At 37.3% G+C, this 18,048-nt stretch overlaps 1 protein-coding gene and 1 long non-coding RNA gene across 2 annotated transcripts in view; one reads left to right on the top strand and one right to left on the bottom strand.

Annotated features, from left to right (window-relative positions):
• The window catches only part of LOC137084050 (uncharacterized), a 648,504-nt gene that overhangs the window by 548,501 nt on the left and 81,955 nt on the right, over positions 1-18,048 (top strand). The gene's annotated exons all lie outside the window — the stretch shown is intronic.
• The window catches only part of aadac (arylacetamide deacetylase), a 62,316-nt gene that overhangs the window by 41,097 nt on the left and 3,171 nt on the right, over positions 1-18,048 (bottom strand). The window contains exons 2-3 of the mRNA XM_067449949.1: positions 5,923-6,151; positions 3,699-3,768 (exon numbers count right to left, since the gene is read on the bottom strand). Of these exons, the coding sequence (XP_067306050.1) occupies positions 3,699-3,768; positions 5,923-6,151 (299 nt within the window). The remainder of the gene's footprint in view (positions 1-3,698; positions 3,769-5,922; positions 6,152-18,048) is intronic.

The raw sequence follows: 18,048 nt of genomic DNA, 5'->3' as shown, positions 1-18,048 counted from the left end.
AGCAAAAGCTTATCACAGAAAAGGTGGCACCAACTTCAAGCGGTTGACTTAAAATGAAGAAAATGAATTATCTGTACTGTTCTGTGTATTTGGCATTTGCACCTGTTGCAGGTGATAGTCCTTTCATAAAGGGAGGTATGAATGCATGGCAACATGTTCATCAGAGGATTGAGGAACATGAGAAAAGTAATGCCCACAGAGGTAGAGCAGATTCTTACTTTCTAATAGCTAAAAAGGCAGATGCAAGACTGGCAACCAGATGTCTTTACATTATGAACGAGTAAAGAAAAGTGGAGGAGTAGAGGAGATAAAGCAGAGGCCGCTAAAACATTAGAAAACAATGCAGTCAATCATGGCAACTTCCAAAAGTTGAGAATACTCATGAGCAAGTTTGACATGTGCCTTCAGCACTTGAACACTTAAACAGAGCAAGAATCATCGTGACACTGGAGCAAAGGGCAGAGGCTCTCTTGTGACATTCAAAATACAATTCAGAGCACAATTGCAGATGAGGTTAAACCGGCAGGTATGTTTTCAGTCCAAACAGATAAAACCTAAGATATCACCTCAAAAGACCAATGTGCAATGATTATGAGATATGTTACAGATGCCATCCATGAGCGAGTGATTGCTGTGAAGCATCAACAGGAAAAATATTTCACAGAGATGCTAAAACAGACATTACACAAGCTTGGTAATGACATTGGCACATGTATTGGCAACTCCACTGATGGTGCAGCTGGCATGCAGGGACAATATCAGGGTTCTCTGCATTTCTCTCTGAGCAGTCTTCGAAACAGATTCATGTCTGGTGTTATTAAAGGTGTCATGAACTGGCTCTTTATTTTTTATACTGTTGTCTGAGGTCAACTAATGGCGTTTATGTGTTTTTTTTAATTCAAAACCATCATAACTAATAAGTTATAGGCTATTTTCTACGCTGGTTTTGAGGCTCTCTCCAAAACGCTGGGTTTTGATGGGCGTGTCACTGGAGACTGGGAAGTAAATGTCCACGGCTAGGATTGGATAAGATTTGCATATTTATGAGCTTCAGCTCCCTGTCAGTTCACATGAGGGAGAGATTGTTTTGAAAGTGGCAACCGGAATGATTCTCTTGATTACAGGGCTCGTAAACGTTTTTAATCAAACAAACACAATGATTTTTTTCTCATCCACCTGCGATTGATTGATGTTTGAAGAGTGCGTGCATGTGTGAGAGGTTCACATTTATATCCATTGATCGGTCGGGCCAAGTAATAAAAATAGTGTCATCATCATGAGTCAAGTCAAGAGAGTGAATAGCGCACATCAAGAAATTAATGTTATTTCACTATTTAAGATTCTCCGGCCTGCCGATGGGCTTCTGTTTTGGTAGCCCATCTGGAAAACACAGCCCCAGGACGTTGGGCTTTGCAAGCCCTGGGAGTCTGATGCCGAATCGCAATGAACCAACAAATAAGGGATTATCCAGCCTGTGACAGCATGCTGGTATGCTCTGTTAGACACGTCACACATAATCAGTACGATCTGTAACAATGCAATACTATTGCATAAAAAAACTTGTTTTACTCACATAAGTATGTTGCACCATTCCTGTCATATCCAATATAGAAGGCACAGCATTGTGTTTTAATCTCAATATGTCTGCAAATCCAGTATCTACCTGTGTCGACTGTTTACAAAAAAAATTCTTGCTTTCTTTGTCGTGTTTATTGCTCGATTACGCGATCAGTTTAGCTGGACGAGTCGGTGGGCAGGGCTACAGAAGCAGAGTACACATTTATCTGTAGAGGGGGCATTTCCCCCTTCTAATACGTCATTGATTTGAGAGACTCGTTTGCTGGGACTGGTGTCTATAAAAGCTTTTATTTTACTAACAAGGACGTTTTCAGCTCTGATATTCTTATATTACCATGGCCTTTTATATATCAAAAGCTCAAGGGAAAGTTGATTTCGCATTTTATCACCCCTTTAACATATTATGAATATGGTACTGACAGACAGGCAGTGTTGTAGAAAGTACATCTCTCTTTTCTTTGCTTAACAATGTTTTTTCCTCAGAGAATCACATAAGCGTATGTAGAGGTGGGAAAAGACAAGTGGAGACAAATGTCACAGAAAACTGAACCCAATAGGGGAAACCAGGTGGTGGGCAAAGGACCAGGCTCTCACTAAAGTCTTTGGATGTGTTGGTAAGCCTCAGGATGTTCCTGTATGTTGACCTGCTGCTCTCGAGAAATTTGCAATTGAGGAAGATATGAGTATGAAGCCAACAGTGATGGTCAAAGCAAAGGGATACATTGAAGCCCTTCTAAAGTACAATGCCAGGAGAGCTATCAGAAGATAACCCACAAGGATCAAAAGATGCTGCCTTTGAGCTTAATGTACCCAAAGTCATTCTGGACACTGGGGCAGGAAGCATAAAAAGAAAGGTTTCAGCCATTTTTGCTTGTCTTGGCCCTACAAACTTTGATACTCTGTAGTCAGACATTCACAATGAAATTAATACATGCTAGGTCATTTTCTTATGAATTATTAATTAACAGCAGAATAATGCTGACATCACAGTAATTTACTGCCCTTGTTTTACTGTGAATTCACATGATAAAGTAGTCTTTAACCAGGCAATTGTAAGAAATTATATTGTTTAGTACTGTAATTCACCATGATGGTGATTAATGTTGCATTTGCTTAGGATCTTGTGTATTCATATTCAAATTTCTGATCTAGCCAAGTCAGTGTGACAAATGAAAACATTAGTTAAAACAATGGCAAGCTAGAATATTAAATAAGCTAATTGGCTGATTTTAAGTTAGTCAAACTATACTATTATTATCGTTATTTCAGCATGAAGATTTACCAATATCTTATTTTAATTTCATAGATGGTTGTTTCACAATAGTAAAGCAGCTGGTGAGATTTATCTTGCAACACAAGGTGTTTTTTCTTTCGTAACCTAATGATACACAGACATCAATACTCGACATACAAAACACAACAATGATGACACTCAACAAATAATAATAAAGATAAATTCTGAACATTACAAAGCAAACAAACACAAACTGCTAAAAGTGAATCAAAAATAAGTTCAGCAGTACAGATAAAGCCAACAAGAATCAAGAAACTCCACAGCATAATCTATTCATGCCGCACTGCATGCTGGGTATCCTACTGAGGAATTACTGTGAAAGTCATGCAGTTATTAACCTGGAATATACTGTCATTTCACACTAACATTTTTAACTGTGTAGTTTATTCACTTTATATACATTAGATGTGTAAAACATCCACATTCCACATAAATATTGGGTGCTAGAATATAATTGTGTATATGTGACATCATTGTGTGATTATGTAAACAAACTCAGTTCATTGAAACAATCTGTCTAAAAAAGAACCAGTTCGCATAAAAGTACCAGACTTTCCATCACTATTGAGAAGACTACACAATAGTTTCAACTTATGTTGCTGAAAATAACCATCTATGGTCACTGATAGTGATATGCCTATCACATTTTTGTATATTTTTGTGTAGTATTAATTCAGATAAATCTACTAACAGGATCTGCTTAAAATGAAAGAAATTTGAGGGAATTCTATTACAAATTATTAACATTTTAGTACAAATCGGGTTACAGATGATATTTATTGAGTTAACAATGTAATGGCTGTAATAAACAACATGATATACTTACTCTACAGATACAATAACTGCGTTGAGCTCTGTAACCATGTGCCTGGCTAGGAGATCATATGGGCCCATACCTAAGGCGATAAAGAAAAAAATCATTTGACTTTTATTTCATTGAGCCTCTATGAAACAGTTCATACACACTTTATAGATTCTGGCTGAAAACTTAGGCTCGGTCATATTCCTTTATCCATCACCTTATTTTAATACTTATTTTAACAAGCATTTTAATACATGAGATCAATAGCATTTTAAAAGATGTTTAGAACAGCTTATCTACAGGTTGTGTAATCTGAAAACGGTTTTAACTTTGAAATAAACTTAACATTTCTTATCTTAGCAGCATGAAAAACAAAAGTCATTTAAATTGGAAATTAATTATATACAGAAGAAAGAAAACTTCAGCACTGAAGAAGTCTACACCGTAAAATTAACTCACTTACATCATTATTATAACAGAATTCGCTCTGATCTCATATAATCCAACTAACAGAAATCTGTTGCAGCAACAGGAGAACTTTAATCCCTGTGTACTTAAAGGGTTAGTTCAGCCAAAAAATTAAATTAGGCCATGATTTACTCACCCTCAAGTCATCCTAGGGGTATATGACATTTTTCCTTCAGACGAATAAAAGTTGAGTTATATTAAAAAAGTCCTAGCTAATCCAAGCTTTAAAATGGCAGGGATTGTTGTTCTGTTTTCCATAAAAAGTCCATAAAGGTGCATCTCTCCATCAAATAACTGCTCCACATGAGTCCGGGAGGTTAATAAAGGCCTTTGGAAATGAACTGATGCGTTTGTGTAAAAAAAAAAAATCCATATTTAAAACTTTATTAAGTAAAGTTTCAGCCAATCGCCTTCTGTATTCAGTTTATAAAATATACATTTATAAATTTATAAAAGTGTTGAATGTGCCTCTGCAGTTCAAAGGATTACTTGACCATTAATGCATTATCAGACGACACGTACACATCTTGAACTCCGAGACGGCACTTTCAACTCGGACGGCGATCGTCTAGAATTTTAATTCAGAAAGTTTAAAATTTGGATATTTTTCTTACACAAATGCAATGATTTGCTTCAGAAGGCCTTTATTATAGTGATGTCCGGTTCGCGAACGAATCGTTCTTTTTAACCGGATCTTTTTAGTGAACTGATCGAACCAGTTCACCAAATCAGACTGAATCGTTCTAAATGGTTCGCGTATCAAATCAGCGCTGTTCCCACAAGTTACTACTAACTTTCTGACATGAGTGACAGTCCCTCCGAATAGAAATAAACTAATATCTTGAATTATATGTTGTAACTCCAACAGTTCACTGAACTGAGACATGTTTTGCTGAGAGATCTGATGAACTCACGAGCAGCTGATAGTGAGCATGCACGTGTAACCGAACATGGAGCGGTTTCTCGGATCCTCGCAGTACAGAATCGAAAACCGTTTCTTTCGGACACGTTTGATACAGAGAACCGATTAGCCAAAGATCTGAGCATGCGTGTTATTTGTTTAGAGGAACGAAATGCAGGTTAAGTGTATAAAACGATTCACGTTTGGAACACAATGGATTGTAAAACTAAACATTTATTTGTTTTATCAATAATGCACAATATTTTCAGGAACAGCTTTTTTCTTATTTAATTTCTAGCTCGATACACATTTTAAAATGTAATCAAAACAGTAGGTTCGATATCAGACTAAGTTACATATTCAGCTTGCAGCAGTTCGCAGCTCAGCACACATACACTGCTATAGCGGTTCTTGAGTCAGGAACAGGTTGCGGGTCGATCTTTCGGATCACCAGTACAGAATCGAGAACCGTTTCTATCGGACACGTTCGATCTTTCGGACATGTTCGATTCTAAGAACCGATGAGCTGAGATACTGAGCATGCGTGATCGTCTATCTGAACCTGAACCAAACTGTTTCTCTTGGACAGCTGATGCTGATACATGAGCACGGGTGAACTGAGGATTTGTGTAAGTTTGTGTTACGTTAATGTAAGTTTATTTAATCTGTGTAAAACATCAGTGTTTGCACGACAGTGGTTGTATTGAGTGCTTTTGCAAAACATGAATGAAAAAACATATACATGATGATGATGATGATGACAATAATAATTATTACTATACTAACTTTTGCTTACAAATACTTTATATTAATGTTTACTATTAAGATATGAAAGTTAGAACATTCCGTTATACAGAGTGCATGATTAATGGTACTTACGGGAGCTGCCAAGACACCATCCTCCTCCATGCAGGTAAATGATGGCTCTTCTTAGCTCTCCTGTTTCTTCTGGCTGGGTAGGCTGATACACAATCACCTCTACCCCGTCAAAAATCTCATCTGTCACTTGCACCCTCTCATCTGATACAGGCACTACTCGCTCTGCAAAGGTGATGAACATCATAACACTCCAAAAGTCCAAAAGCCCCACCTGCTCACTAATTTCTGCCTGTGAAGAGGGAAAAAGTAAAAATGCATGAAAACAGCAGTGCTCGTTTGTTTTTGTTTTTTTGCAAGAGCTTCCACAAAAACACTTGTAACAAGATGCATGGCTGTATTTTCTCACAGAGGTTATGAACAAGTCAGACGCATGGTTGATCAGCTGAGATCATCTCACTAATAGCCAGAACACCCTAAACTTTTGCTTCAGTGCACAACAGCCCTTTGTTAAGCCACTTAATGTTAAATAATATAACTCCAGCATGTTCACAGACACAGAGTTTGAGTCAAATCTCTTGTTACTACTCCAAGTCAAGTTTTAAAGTCAATTCATAATAATTATATATTATTAGTGAAAAAGAATTGGCAAATGATCCAGTGTGTATCTGTATTTCCGCTGATCAAATGATGCAGTGATTAAATTTCTGACGTGTTTCACTTCGGTGAGTAATGTAGCCAATCACAGACATGTTTGTTGATGTCTTGAATGCAATGGCCAGTCACAGTAACTGAAGTTAGAATCCACTCACGGCTCGAGTTTTTGTCTCAGTGCTGAGTTCTGCACACACACAAATCCTCTTTAACAAAGTGTAGACATTATATAAATAAGATATTCATTATGTTGTCAGCTTCACTGATTAATATAACAGACCTTTGTGAGATTATGTTTTACTCATGTTTTCCCCTATTAAATCCATTTACGTAGCTGAGGGGCGCGTGACGTCGATGCATACCCTCTAAAAAACACACAACCATCCAATCAACACCCCACAAAATTCCCACTCTACATTTTTTTTTGCAGAAGCCATTGTATTCAGATATTATACGATAGGAAAGAAAAGACTTGCAACTTCTGTTTGATGCCAACTTAAAATCCAACTTAAAAAGATGCTTTAGACATCAATATTCTACAGTCCCTGACAAAAGTCTTGTCACTTATCTATTTTCTAGAAATACCTGATATTAACCTGACTTTTAATTAATTAATTGGTGTTAGAAATAGCTCATATGAAAAGCTAAAACCCTCCCAAATGATGTTTAATGCACTGAAATAAATAATTTTCACAGAAAAAATATTTATCATTTAATCAAGACAGAAAGGTCAAATTTTGGCAAGACAAAAGTTTTGTCGCCTATACAGAAATTGAACAAATTTACTGCAAATACAAAAATATGTCAGCAAATTAAGTTGTGGTGCCGTGAGATCCAAATTTAATATCTTGTATGATTTCCATGAGTTTAAAGGACTGCATCCATGCGGTTTGGCAAGGATTCATACAATTTATTGATGAAGTCATCAGGAATAGCTAAGAAAGCAGTCTTGCATGCCTCCCAGAGTCCATCAATATTCTTTGGTTTCATCTTCCATGCGTCCTCTTTCATCCTACCCCACATATGCTCAATGATGTTCATGTCTGGTGACTGGGCTGGCCAATCCTGGAGCATCTTGATCTTCTTCGCCTTGAGGAACTTTGATGTGGAGATGGAAGTATGCGATGGAGCACCGTCCTGCTGCAGAATTTGGCCTCTTTTATGGTTGGGAATATAAGAGGTACCTAAGATTTCTTGGTATTTTAGACTATTGATGTTGCCTTCCACCCTGCAGATCTCTCGCACACCCCCATACTGGATGTAACCCCAGACCATGATTTTTCCGCCACCAAACTTCACTGTTTTCTGGGTGAATCTCGGATCCATTCTGGCTCCAGTAGGTCTCCTGCAATATTTGCGGCGACTGTGGTGTAATTCAACAGAAGATTCATCTGAAAAATCCACCTTCTGCCACTTTTCCAGCGTCCATCCTTTTAGCAGGCTGTGGGCCTTGGCAAATGCCACACGGTTTTTCAATTGTCTTTTGTTTAGTGCTGGCTTCTGGGCACGGATTCGACCATGGAGGCCATTTCGAGACAGAATCCGACAAACTGTTCTGGTTGACACAGGGACTTCAGGTGACCAGGTCTCGTGGAGCTCTGCTGCAGTGGAAAATGGGCTGGCCTTGGATTTTCGAGCCAACAAACGGTCCTCTCGAGCAGTTGTCTTGTGGGGTCTGCCTGACCTGGGCTTGTCAAAAACGTCTCCAGTCTCTTCAAATCTTTTTTTTATCCTCTGTACTTGACGCTGAGACACATTGAAGGTGTCTGCCACATCAGCAGTGGATCTGGTCTTCAGCCTCTTGATAATCAAAACTTTAGTCTCAGGGTGAATCTTAGGCATGTTTGCAGAGGTCTAGTTGCAGTTGATGTGAAGGCCTAGTGTACTGGGGTTCTTTTTATACACACTTGAGACCTAATTGATCCATTATTAGTCACAGGTGAAGCTCATATGACAAGGTGGCAACACTTATGTCTTTGCAAAAATTGACTCAATGGGCTTAACCAAGCTGTGAATATTAGAATACTTTTTGAAAGTTTAGTTTTTCACTGAAGCATTATCACAAAAGCTGGTGGGATTAAAATGAGCCATTTCTTGTAAAAAAAAAAATCTTGATTAGAAATATATTTCAGCGGCACTTTAGGTCAATTTGTACACAAGCGACAAGACTTTTGTCAGGGACTGTATTTGTTTTAATTCTATATCAATTATCATAAGCCTATCAATGGCATAAAGTCAACAGCAATTCATTTTGAGCAAATTAGTTTGTCAATCATTCTGAGGTAGCTTTAGCTAGCATTATTGTATTCGATCTGGAATACATCTATTGCCTCCGCATCACATAAATGGCAGTTTATAAACAGCAGTTAATTTAGAATGTGTCTTAAGGTTACAACATACTCAGCAAGAACAGAGAAAAGTTCTCACTCCCTGGTTTGGGAGATCTTGCAGCTTGTTCTCGACACATCGCCTGAGCAGAACTTTTTTCTTGTGGGTGTCGGAGAACTATTGTGTGATTGGTCAGACATTTAAAGTGAGAGTGGTTAATGCAGAGAAACGCAGATGAGTGGCACCTGCTTTTCTCGTGAAGTATGGAATGTCCTGGCCAGAACGAACTTTGTTCTTGTTCTTGCCACCTCGAGAAAACAAACTAATTTCTTTGTTCTTGCAGAGTATGTCCCAAGCTTTAGTTTTCCACTGTGCTGCATTTACAAGATCCCTGCATTAATCCCTGCTCCATTGCTTTTTACCCCTCCACAAAACCTCTGTCTGTCTGACAGAAAATTAGACAATTCATTCACCTTGCATTCAGAAAACAATTCAAAATGCTCAAAGAAGCACATTTCTTGCTCTTTCTATATTTTTAGGTAACTTCAATTTTTTAATACTAGAGTACAATTTAAAGTTGTACCTTTTTACCTTGACTCAAGTATGTTTTTGGAAAGATAATTAAGAAAAATATTTATCACTTGTCTCTGGTAGGATGTTAGTGTAAGATCCGGTAGTGAACACGGAAGCGCAGAGGATAGAGTAAAACAAAACATATTCTAAGGCTTGGAAGAGTCAGGACATTTTTTTAATATAACTCTGATTGTATTCGTCTGAAAGAAGAATGTAATATACACCTAGGATGGCTTGAGAGTGAGTAAATCATGGGGTCATTTTTGAGTGAACTAGCTCTTTAAAACATAGAAAGCATATGTGCGTTCGTGCTCTAGTACGTATGAATGAGACAATTTGGAAATAAAGCAAAAAAAATTACAATTAGTCCTCAGATATCATTGGCAAAATGTATAGCAAAAAAATAAATAATACTTATTCGATCTAAATTGGATTCATTAAAATAAGTTATTACTCCACCACCTGTGTGACATCATTAATGTTAGGACTAACAGTAGTTTAAGTAAACAGTTGTGACTAGTTGATTTCTTCAACGATAGTTAAAGGGGTACTTCAGCGCTGGGAAGATGAATCTGTATTTAAACTGGGTCATTAATGTAGTAGAAATGTGAAAATATTTTTGAATTTGGTGCCTTCTAGACTGAGAAAAGACAGAAAATGTATTTCTGTCGCATGGGGATGAAAGACTACAATTCCCAGAATGCTTCGCTGCCCTGTGAGGCCATTTCCAAAGCCACCTACTGGATTACTGTGACTGAGTTAGAGAAGACACTACAATTAAAAACTGAACGTGTCTGTTCAATATAATGAGTGAGTCTCCGCGCGAGTATCACAGCACTGAGCACTGACTGCAGGAGTGATGAGAGCTGAGGTAATCGCGACTACACTCGCGGCATACATTCACAACGCGAGTCCAGTCTGGCGCGTTCAGTTCATGCCTTTGCAAGCTTAACTTTCATAGAAATTAATTTGAGAAGTTAAAAGACTTACATTGTTCACCATAGCTCCGTTTAAATGAGTGCCTGTGACTGCGAGCTGAGCTGTGTGTGTGATCTCCATCCCCCATGCGTGGGTTCAAAACATGCGGAAATGGCCCCCTCTGCTGGCTGTAGTCTTTAGCCTTATTCCAAACATTCCTCCTATGATGCAAATATCGTCAATTTTACATCATAGGAGGGATTTTTCCAGAAATAAAATGCATAAATCTCTCGTCTCAGGGGGATATGAGGGGGGAAAGCACATTTATTTGAATATACTCCAGGGTTTCTACTGATACAAGGCCATATGCTAATCACTGAAGTAACCCTTTAAGCAGCGAGTTGTACGTAGGCCTGTCACGATAACAAATTTTGCTGAATGATAAATTGGCGAAGAAATTATTGCGATAAACAATAATATTGTTGTTCTGAGACCATTTTCATCTAAAATAATGATAATGGCATAATAATGCAGGTACATTTTTTCAAATACCAGTAAACTTTTATTTCTAAAGACTATTTTACACTGAAAACAGAAAACATTTAAAATATCTACAACAAATGAACAAAAGACCAAAAACAATAAATCAAATGGAGGAAAAGTGCAACAGATGAGGTGCAGATTTGGGGTGGCACGGTTCACAAAACCCACGGTTCGGTTCTGTATGGTTCTTGTTTTTCTTTTAATCATTAAAACTCCAGAAAATTACTTCACCATATGATATATAACGTAATTATTAACAATTTAGGATACAGCATTAAATAAAAGTTATATCATGCACAAACTGAACTTGACCATCTCTGAGGAAAGCTAGGTGAGATTTTGATACAGAAAGAGAGAAGACATTGATGACATGCTTTTCATTTTTTTGGCAATAAAAGGAGAATGTGTACTGCTGTCTCTACAGGAACTTGTGTACCTTTTAGGGCGTTTTCACACCTGAAAGTCCGCACCAAGGTCCGGACCAAAGTTTGTGTTTAGACATTTGGTTCTTTTTGGTTTGCTTTCACATTGCAGTTATGTTAGCGCACCAAAGAACTTTACATGACGCACTGGCGTCCTGTCGTCATCATCTATGTGGGCTGCATCTTAACATTGATTGGTTTGTTAGCGGACGTGCGTCTGACGTCAGTGTGTTGTCAATTCAGCGGCTAACTTTGACAAGAATGAATGAACAGACACATCTTTGCCAATACTGTATATTATGGCATTACTATCTGCAGCACCAACTATACTCGAGGCAAATTCACCAAATGAACGTCCTCGTTATGCAAACATTTTATCAGCGCCGACAGGAAAGGAGGAGCTCCTAGAAGATAGGCTTTTTAGCCAAACAATTTATTTTATTTTATAGTTATGTTTATATATTATAATGTTATTTTTAAATTTCATCTAGGCTATATTGATTATGAAACGTGCACAGATGTGCAATATATGTCAAAGACATCGAGTCAGAAATAATTTTGACCACTTCATTAAGATTTGTTTTGTAGAAAGCTTTATTTTGTATCTTAATTTTAATAAATGTTTCATCGTTTGCCTGAATTTAATAAATAAGCTTAAATAAATAATATAACATCCCGTGACGGAGTGATCATTTGCGTTGCACATGAACTGGAGCGGTCTCATAAATAAACCGAAACTCATATAGTCAAGCAGAGCACGCTGTTCACGCGAGCTGACATGAGTACACAAGCGGTTCTGGATAAAATGCTGCGCGCTCCATCACTGCATGTGCTGTGAGTTTAATCTGTGTTTTTTCACTAATCCTAGACCAGAACTTCCTGTAAATGGTCTGAAAGTCCGAACTATACAGAAAATGCTTTCACACAAGAAACGAACCAAACCTTTGTTCAGTTTGGTCCGGACCGAGACTACCTCTTTTCGTCGGACCAAATTTCGTCTGTTTGGTCCGGACCATGGTCCGAGGGAGGTTTCACACCTGTAATTTTGGTTCGTACCAAACTGAAAAGTCCGAAAATCCGGACCAAACAAGGTAGGTGTGAAAGCACCCTTAAGCACACAGACTGAAGAATTAACTTGCATTTATCAATCTGCCAACTTCAATATAGCTTTAATCCTCTTTTAACTCGGTGCGTCTGCACGAGCGTGATGGTGCGCGCAGCAAAAGTAACATCAACGCGGAGAGCATGAGAGAGACGAGGAAAACAAACAAGCATACCAATGGAAATTATCGCGGCCGGAAAAATTATCAAGCTCATTTTATTTATTGTCCGATTAATTGAGTTATTGACTATCGCGACAGGCCTAGTTGTACGGGAAACACATGACCTTCACTGCACAGCAAAAACTCCAGTGTTAAATTAACTCTCCTCAGAGTTTATTTGGCTCCACACTCAAGAGTGTTAAAAGTAACTCTGAAGAAGTGTTAAAGTTAATGAGATAATTAAGAGATTAATTAAGTGATGATTGGCCATTAGTGAAGACACCTGATGAAAACAGGCAGAATCACTGAAGGAAAGAGTCATTTTTAAGTCATCATTATGGAGATCAGTGTTTGCTTTAGTTGGGCTCTTGACTTTAAAACATTAGTCTTTATCTGGATGCTTTAAAGCAGCCATACAAGTCCAGAGAAAATGTGACCAAGTGCTGATGGTTATGTTTTGACATAATCATCATGAGCTGAATCTCTGGTGCCATTTAGAGCCCAATCTTTGAGTTAAGTTTACTTTATTGATTAAAGCAGCTCTGTGATTCTACAGTATAAGATCTGATGTTTACAATATAATCAGAGGGATTTTAAAAATGATTCTGTTCTAAAAAAAAAAAAAAAAAAGGTTTGAATCTCTTGTAATTCAGCCACACAGAGACATCAATAATCAGCGAATGAATCTCAGCAATGGTGGCCATCAAAAAGCTTTTGCAGTGCATTCTGGGTGCACCAATCAAAACTCGCCCATGGCTCCCAGCATGCATTGCAGCATGCATAAATTATAAGATGAACTGAATTACTGATTTCTTTCTATTCTCACCATTTTATTATTGCTGTTTTATGTGACTTTTTAGTAGCTTGTTTTGTGATGTTCAGAGTTGATCTGTGTATCTGATAGGCTGTTTGTCACCATTGTTGAGATTCATACACTGATTCTTGATGTCTATGAGTGTCTAACGCAACTAAGTAGTTTGAATTTTTTTTTTTGTGTGCAGAATCTCATCCTAATAACTTCACAGAGCTGTTGTATTTAATAATGTAAAATCAACATGCCCCATATAGCTAGAAATCTTTCTCAGTATGATATTAGTTGATCCAGTCACTAATAGACATGTGCCGATTTTCAATAATGCGATTTATCACGATAATGAATATGCACAATATTGTTATCGTGGGCACTTTAAAATATCGTAAATAATAATTTATTAACAATTTATAATTTTTTTATAATGCACTCAAGAATACTTTGCCCATCAACCGTATAAATGCTCAACACTGCTGTATTCTGCGTCGAAAGGGACACTCGCTCAGATATAAACAAGCCCAACGTGCGTTTGCACATGACTGAACCGGTGAAGGAGACGCGCTGCTGAAGTGCCGCTCAGTGACAGCAGAGGGCGCTGATGAAATGCAGAATGCAGCAGTTACCCCGGAAACCAGCAAACAAACAAAAAACGCATGTAGTTTTTAAAACAGCCATTCGTTTTTGTAATCTCAATGTTGTTCATCACAGCACCAAAGACTTAATACTTAAAGACTTAATAGGCTATTTATTTTCAAACTTAAACATTTTTATGTTTTAATCTGGACTACAACATGCCCTAATAATTAGAACTGTTCAAATTATTTGTTATTGTTCAGTAAAACTTTGAGACATAAGACTTCATTAGTTAACATGTTAATTCATTATTACCAAACTGACAATGAAAAATACTTTTAAAGAATTAATCATTCTATGTTAATTTCTTAGTTACTGTTTAATAACATTACAATCAAAATCAAAATAACTTTTTTAATGGACCTAAGATAAAACTAACAATGATCAGTATTTCTTAACTAACATTAACAAAAACATTATACTTTCTGTACCAAATGTAGCTATTGCTCAATCTTAGTTAATGCATTAAATAATCAGACCTTATTGTAATTTGTAAGCCTACCTGTTGTTCTTTATAGCCTAATTCTTTTGCAATTTAATCTGTTTGAAAATTGTACTTTTACAGCTCTGAAAAATATCAAGAGACCACTTAACATTGATTTCTCAATGAGGGGTCTCTTAATTTTTTTTTCCCAGAGCTGTATATATGTTTGGTGCATTATTGTATTTAAACATTCAGTTATTTTTGTTCTTACAAAAATAGTTCTTAAAGCTGTTATGCTATGGCAACACTTTTTTTTAGCAACTTATTTCAATATCGTGATATTATCGTATTTTGTGATAAAACTTCATCAATTAATCGCAACATGAAAAATTGATATCGGCACATGCCTAGTCACTAAGTGATAATTATGTTAATATTATTAATCAAAACATCACTAACTCCTGAACAGAGTTTCTCTGTGCTTTCTTTGCCAAAATGTGTGTTCCAAACACACAGTTAAAGCAGCCAGAAAAAAAATAACTAATGTTAAAAAGCCAAGGGTCAAGAGCCCAACTAAAGCAAACACTGATCTCCATAATGGTGACTTAAAAATGGTGACTCTGTCCTTCAGTGATTCTGCTTGTTTTCATCAGGTGTCATCACTAATGGCCAATCATCACTTAATTAATCTCTTAATTATCTCATTACCTTTAACACTTCTTCAGAGTTACTTTTAACACTCTTGAGTGTGGAGCCAAATAAACTCTGAGGAGAGTTAATTTAACACTGGAGTTTTTGCTGTGTGGAAATACGAAGATCTCATAGTGCCCATAATGCATTCACTTCCTCCTGGGAAGTTCATTACTAGTTGGAAAGTTGGGATCATGACATCAGCTGCGCTCAAATAACTGGTCAGAGCAAGAATGTGATGTACCTAAAAGTGCAGCACAGTTTTTTTTAAACTCTACTTCTGCAAAATTATGAATTATCAGGAATTATCTTTTTTTGTTGTTGTTTTTGTATTCAATTTATTGGGGTGTTGTAAACTGAATCTATAATACAATTTTAATTTATAACTATTCAAGACTATCACATATTGTAAATTAAACTTAGCAAGTTTTATTACATCAACCACAGATGCTGGATTTATAAATTTTGTCCACCATGTTTTCTCACTGACACACCTACAACTTAGAAACACTGGGCTCAAAAAATCCTGAATTTCCACATATATTTCATGAAAATACCACTGGTTTAAATGACTATGTGCTGTTTAAATATGCTTTAAGACAAACCATGTGCAAATTGATGTCAACACCAAGGTTGAGTATTTTCTCTGTAAAACGGGAGTGAACCGAATGCAGTCTCAAAAACACAGTTTCGCTGGGGTTTCTGACGCTACAAACCACCTTGTATCTAATCATCTCAATGTGCTGGCAGGCTTTAGCATATCATTACTATATTCTGAAGCAGGGATTCTCAAGAATCGCCGGTTACCCTGATATATCTTTCTACTGACATGAAAAATTGGGTCGATTTAGCAATATAGCTGATTAATTATGTATACAACATTGTGATGAATATATGCCTTTCTCCACCGACGTTCTGAGATGTTCAAAGCATTTTTAAGGATGCTGATTTTTAAAAGACAGACTGAGATGGTGAATGGGAACATGGTTGCGGACTGCAGCATAATATATGTTTTCTTTTATCTGACAAAGCTCTATCCTAATGAACTGATGATCTAAATAAGCTGTGTTAAATAAAAAAGTGTTAAAACATGCCAGCAACATGTTAGAAACAAGGCAGCTTTGAGCAATCTAAAAAAATAAAAATGTGTCTTAACAAACTTTGAAATTTAAATACTGATTAAGTAATAATGATTAGGCTTCAAAGATGTGCAAGGGAGATTGAAAAGTAACACCAGATAAGTTATAGCAATTCATATAAATTCTCATAGGCCTACTATCCTAAATATGGATAAGGCTGATCTCATCTGAGCTGATCGGCAATCTAACTGCACCCGTCAATGCCAAAATGACTGAGATGACTGAACATTTTGTTACTGTTTACGGAGGCCAAGCATGAATTCACGACTCAGTTTTAATGGTCAAAAAGTGAGATGATAGGCGCAAGTAGCTAAATAACATATTTTACATATTTTACAACTGTATTATGACAGAAATGGTAATATCAGGGATGCAAAAAGACATTATCAACATAACAGGAATAAGATTTGTGCCTACCATACTGTGAATTTGTGGTCTGGAAATTTATTATTTGAATATTATTTTATTATTTTAATATTATTTCATTCATAAATAGATGTATAATGTGTTTGTGATGGTATTGTTCAAGTTCTCCCACTTGGAAATCACGGAGGGGTCTAAAATTATCATCGTAGATGCATGTCCACTGTGACAGACATAATCTAAAATAAAAACCAGAAATCACAATATATAATTTTTTAACTGTTTATTTTTATGATACAGCTGCAAATAAGTATTTGAACAGCTGTCTATCAGCTAGAATTCTGACCCTCAAAGACCTGTTAGTCTGCCTTTAAAATGTCCACCTCCACTCCATTTATTATCCTAATATAGATACAACTGTTTGAGATTGTCAGCTGCATAAAGACACCTGTCCACACCATACAATCAGTAAGAATACAACTACTAACAGGGCCAAGACCAAAGAGCTGTCCAAAGACAGTAGAGACAAAATTGTACACCTCCACAAGGCTGGAAAGAACTACGGGGAAATTGCCAAGAAGCTTTTTGAAAAAAGGTCCACTGTTGGAGCAATCATTAGAAAATGGAAAAATCTAAACATGACTGTCAATCTCCCTCGGACTGGGGCTCCATGCAAGATCTCACCCTGTGGGGTCTCAATGATCTTAGGACAGGTGAGAAATCAGCCCAGAACTACACAGGAGAAGCTGCTCAAAGACCTGAAAAGAGATGGGACCACCGTTTCCAAGGTTACTGTTGGTAATACACTAAGACGTCATGGTCTGAAATCATGCATGGCACGGAAGGTTCCCCTGCTTAAACCAGCAAGTCCAGGCCCGTCTTAAGTTTGCCAGTGACCATTTGGATGATCCAGAGGAGTCATGGGAGAAAGTCATGTGGTCAGATTAGACCAAAATAGAACTTTTTGGTCATAATTCCACTAAACTTGTTTGGAGGAAGAATAATGATGACTACCATCCCAAGAACACCATCTCTACTGTGAAGCATGGGGGTGTTTTTCTGCACATGGGACAGGGCGACCACACCGTATTAAGGAGAAGATGACCGGGGCCATGTATTGCAAGATTTTGGGGAACAACCTCCTTTCCATCAGTTAGAGCATTGCATATGGGTTGAGGCTGGGTCTTCCAACATGACATTGACCCGCAGCACAAAGCCAGGATAAACAAGGAGTGGCTCTGTAAGAAGCATATTAAGGTTCTGGCATGGCCTAGCCAGTCCCCAGATCTAAACCCAATACAGAATCTTTGAGGGAGCTCAAACTCTGTTTCGGCATCGACGGCCAGAAACCTGACTGATCTAGAGAAGATCTGTGTGGAAGAGTGAACCAAAATCCCTCTACAGGAAAAAACTACAGGAAACGTTTAAC

The sequence above is a fragment of the Pseudorasbora parva genome, chromosome 8 (assembly GCF_024679245.1).
Source record: "Pseudorasbora parva isolate DD20220531a chromosome 8, ASM2467924v1, whole genome shotgun sequence".
NCBI classification, from domain to species: domain Eukaryota; kingdom Metazoa; phylum Chordata; class Actinopteri; order Cypriniformes; family Gobionidae; genus Pseudorasbora; species Pseudorasbora parva.
Note: the sequence above shows the minus strand (reverse complement) of the source record. Positions and strands in the feature narration are given on the sequence as shown.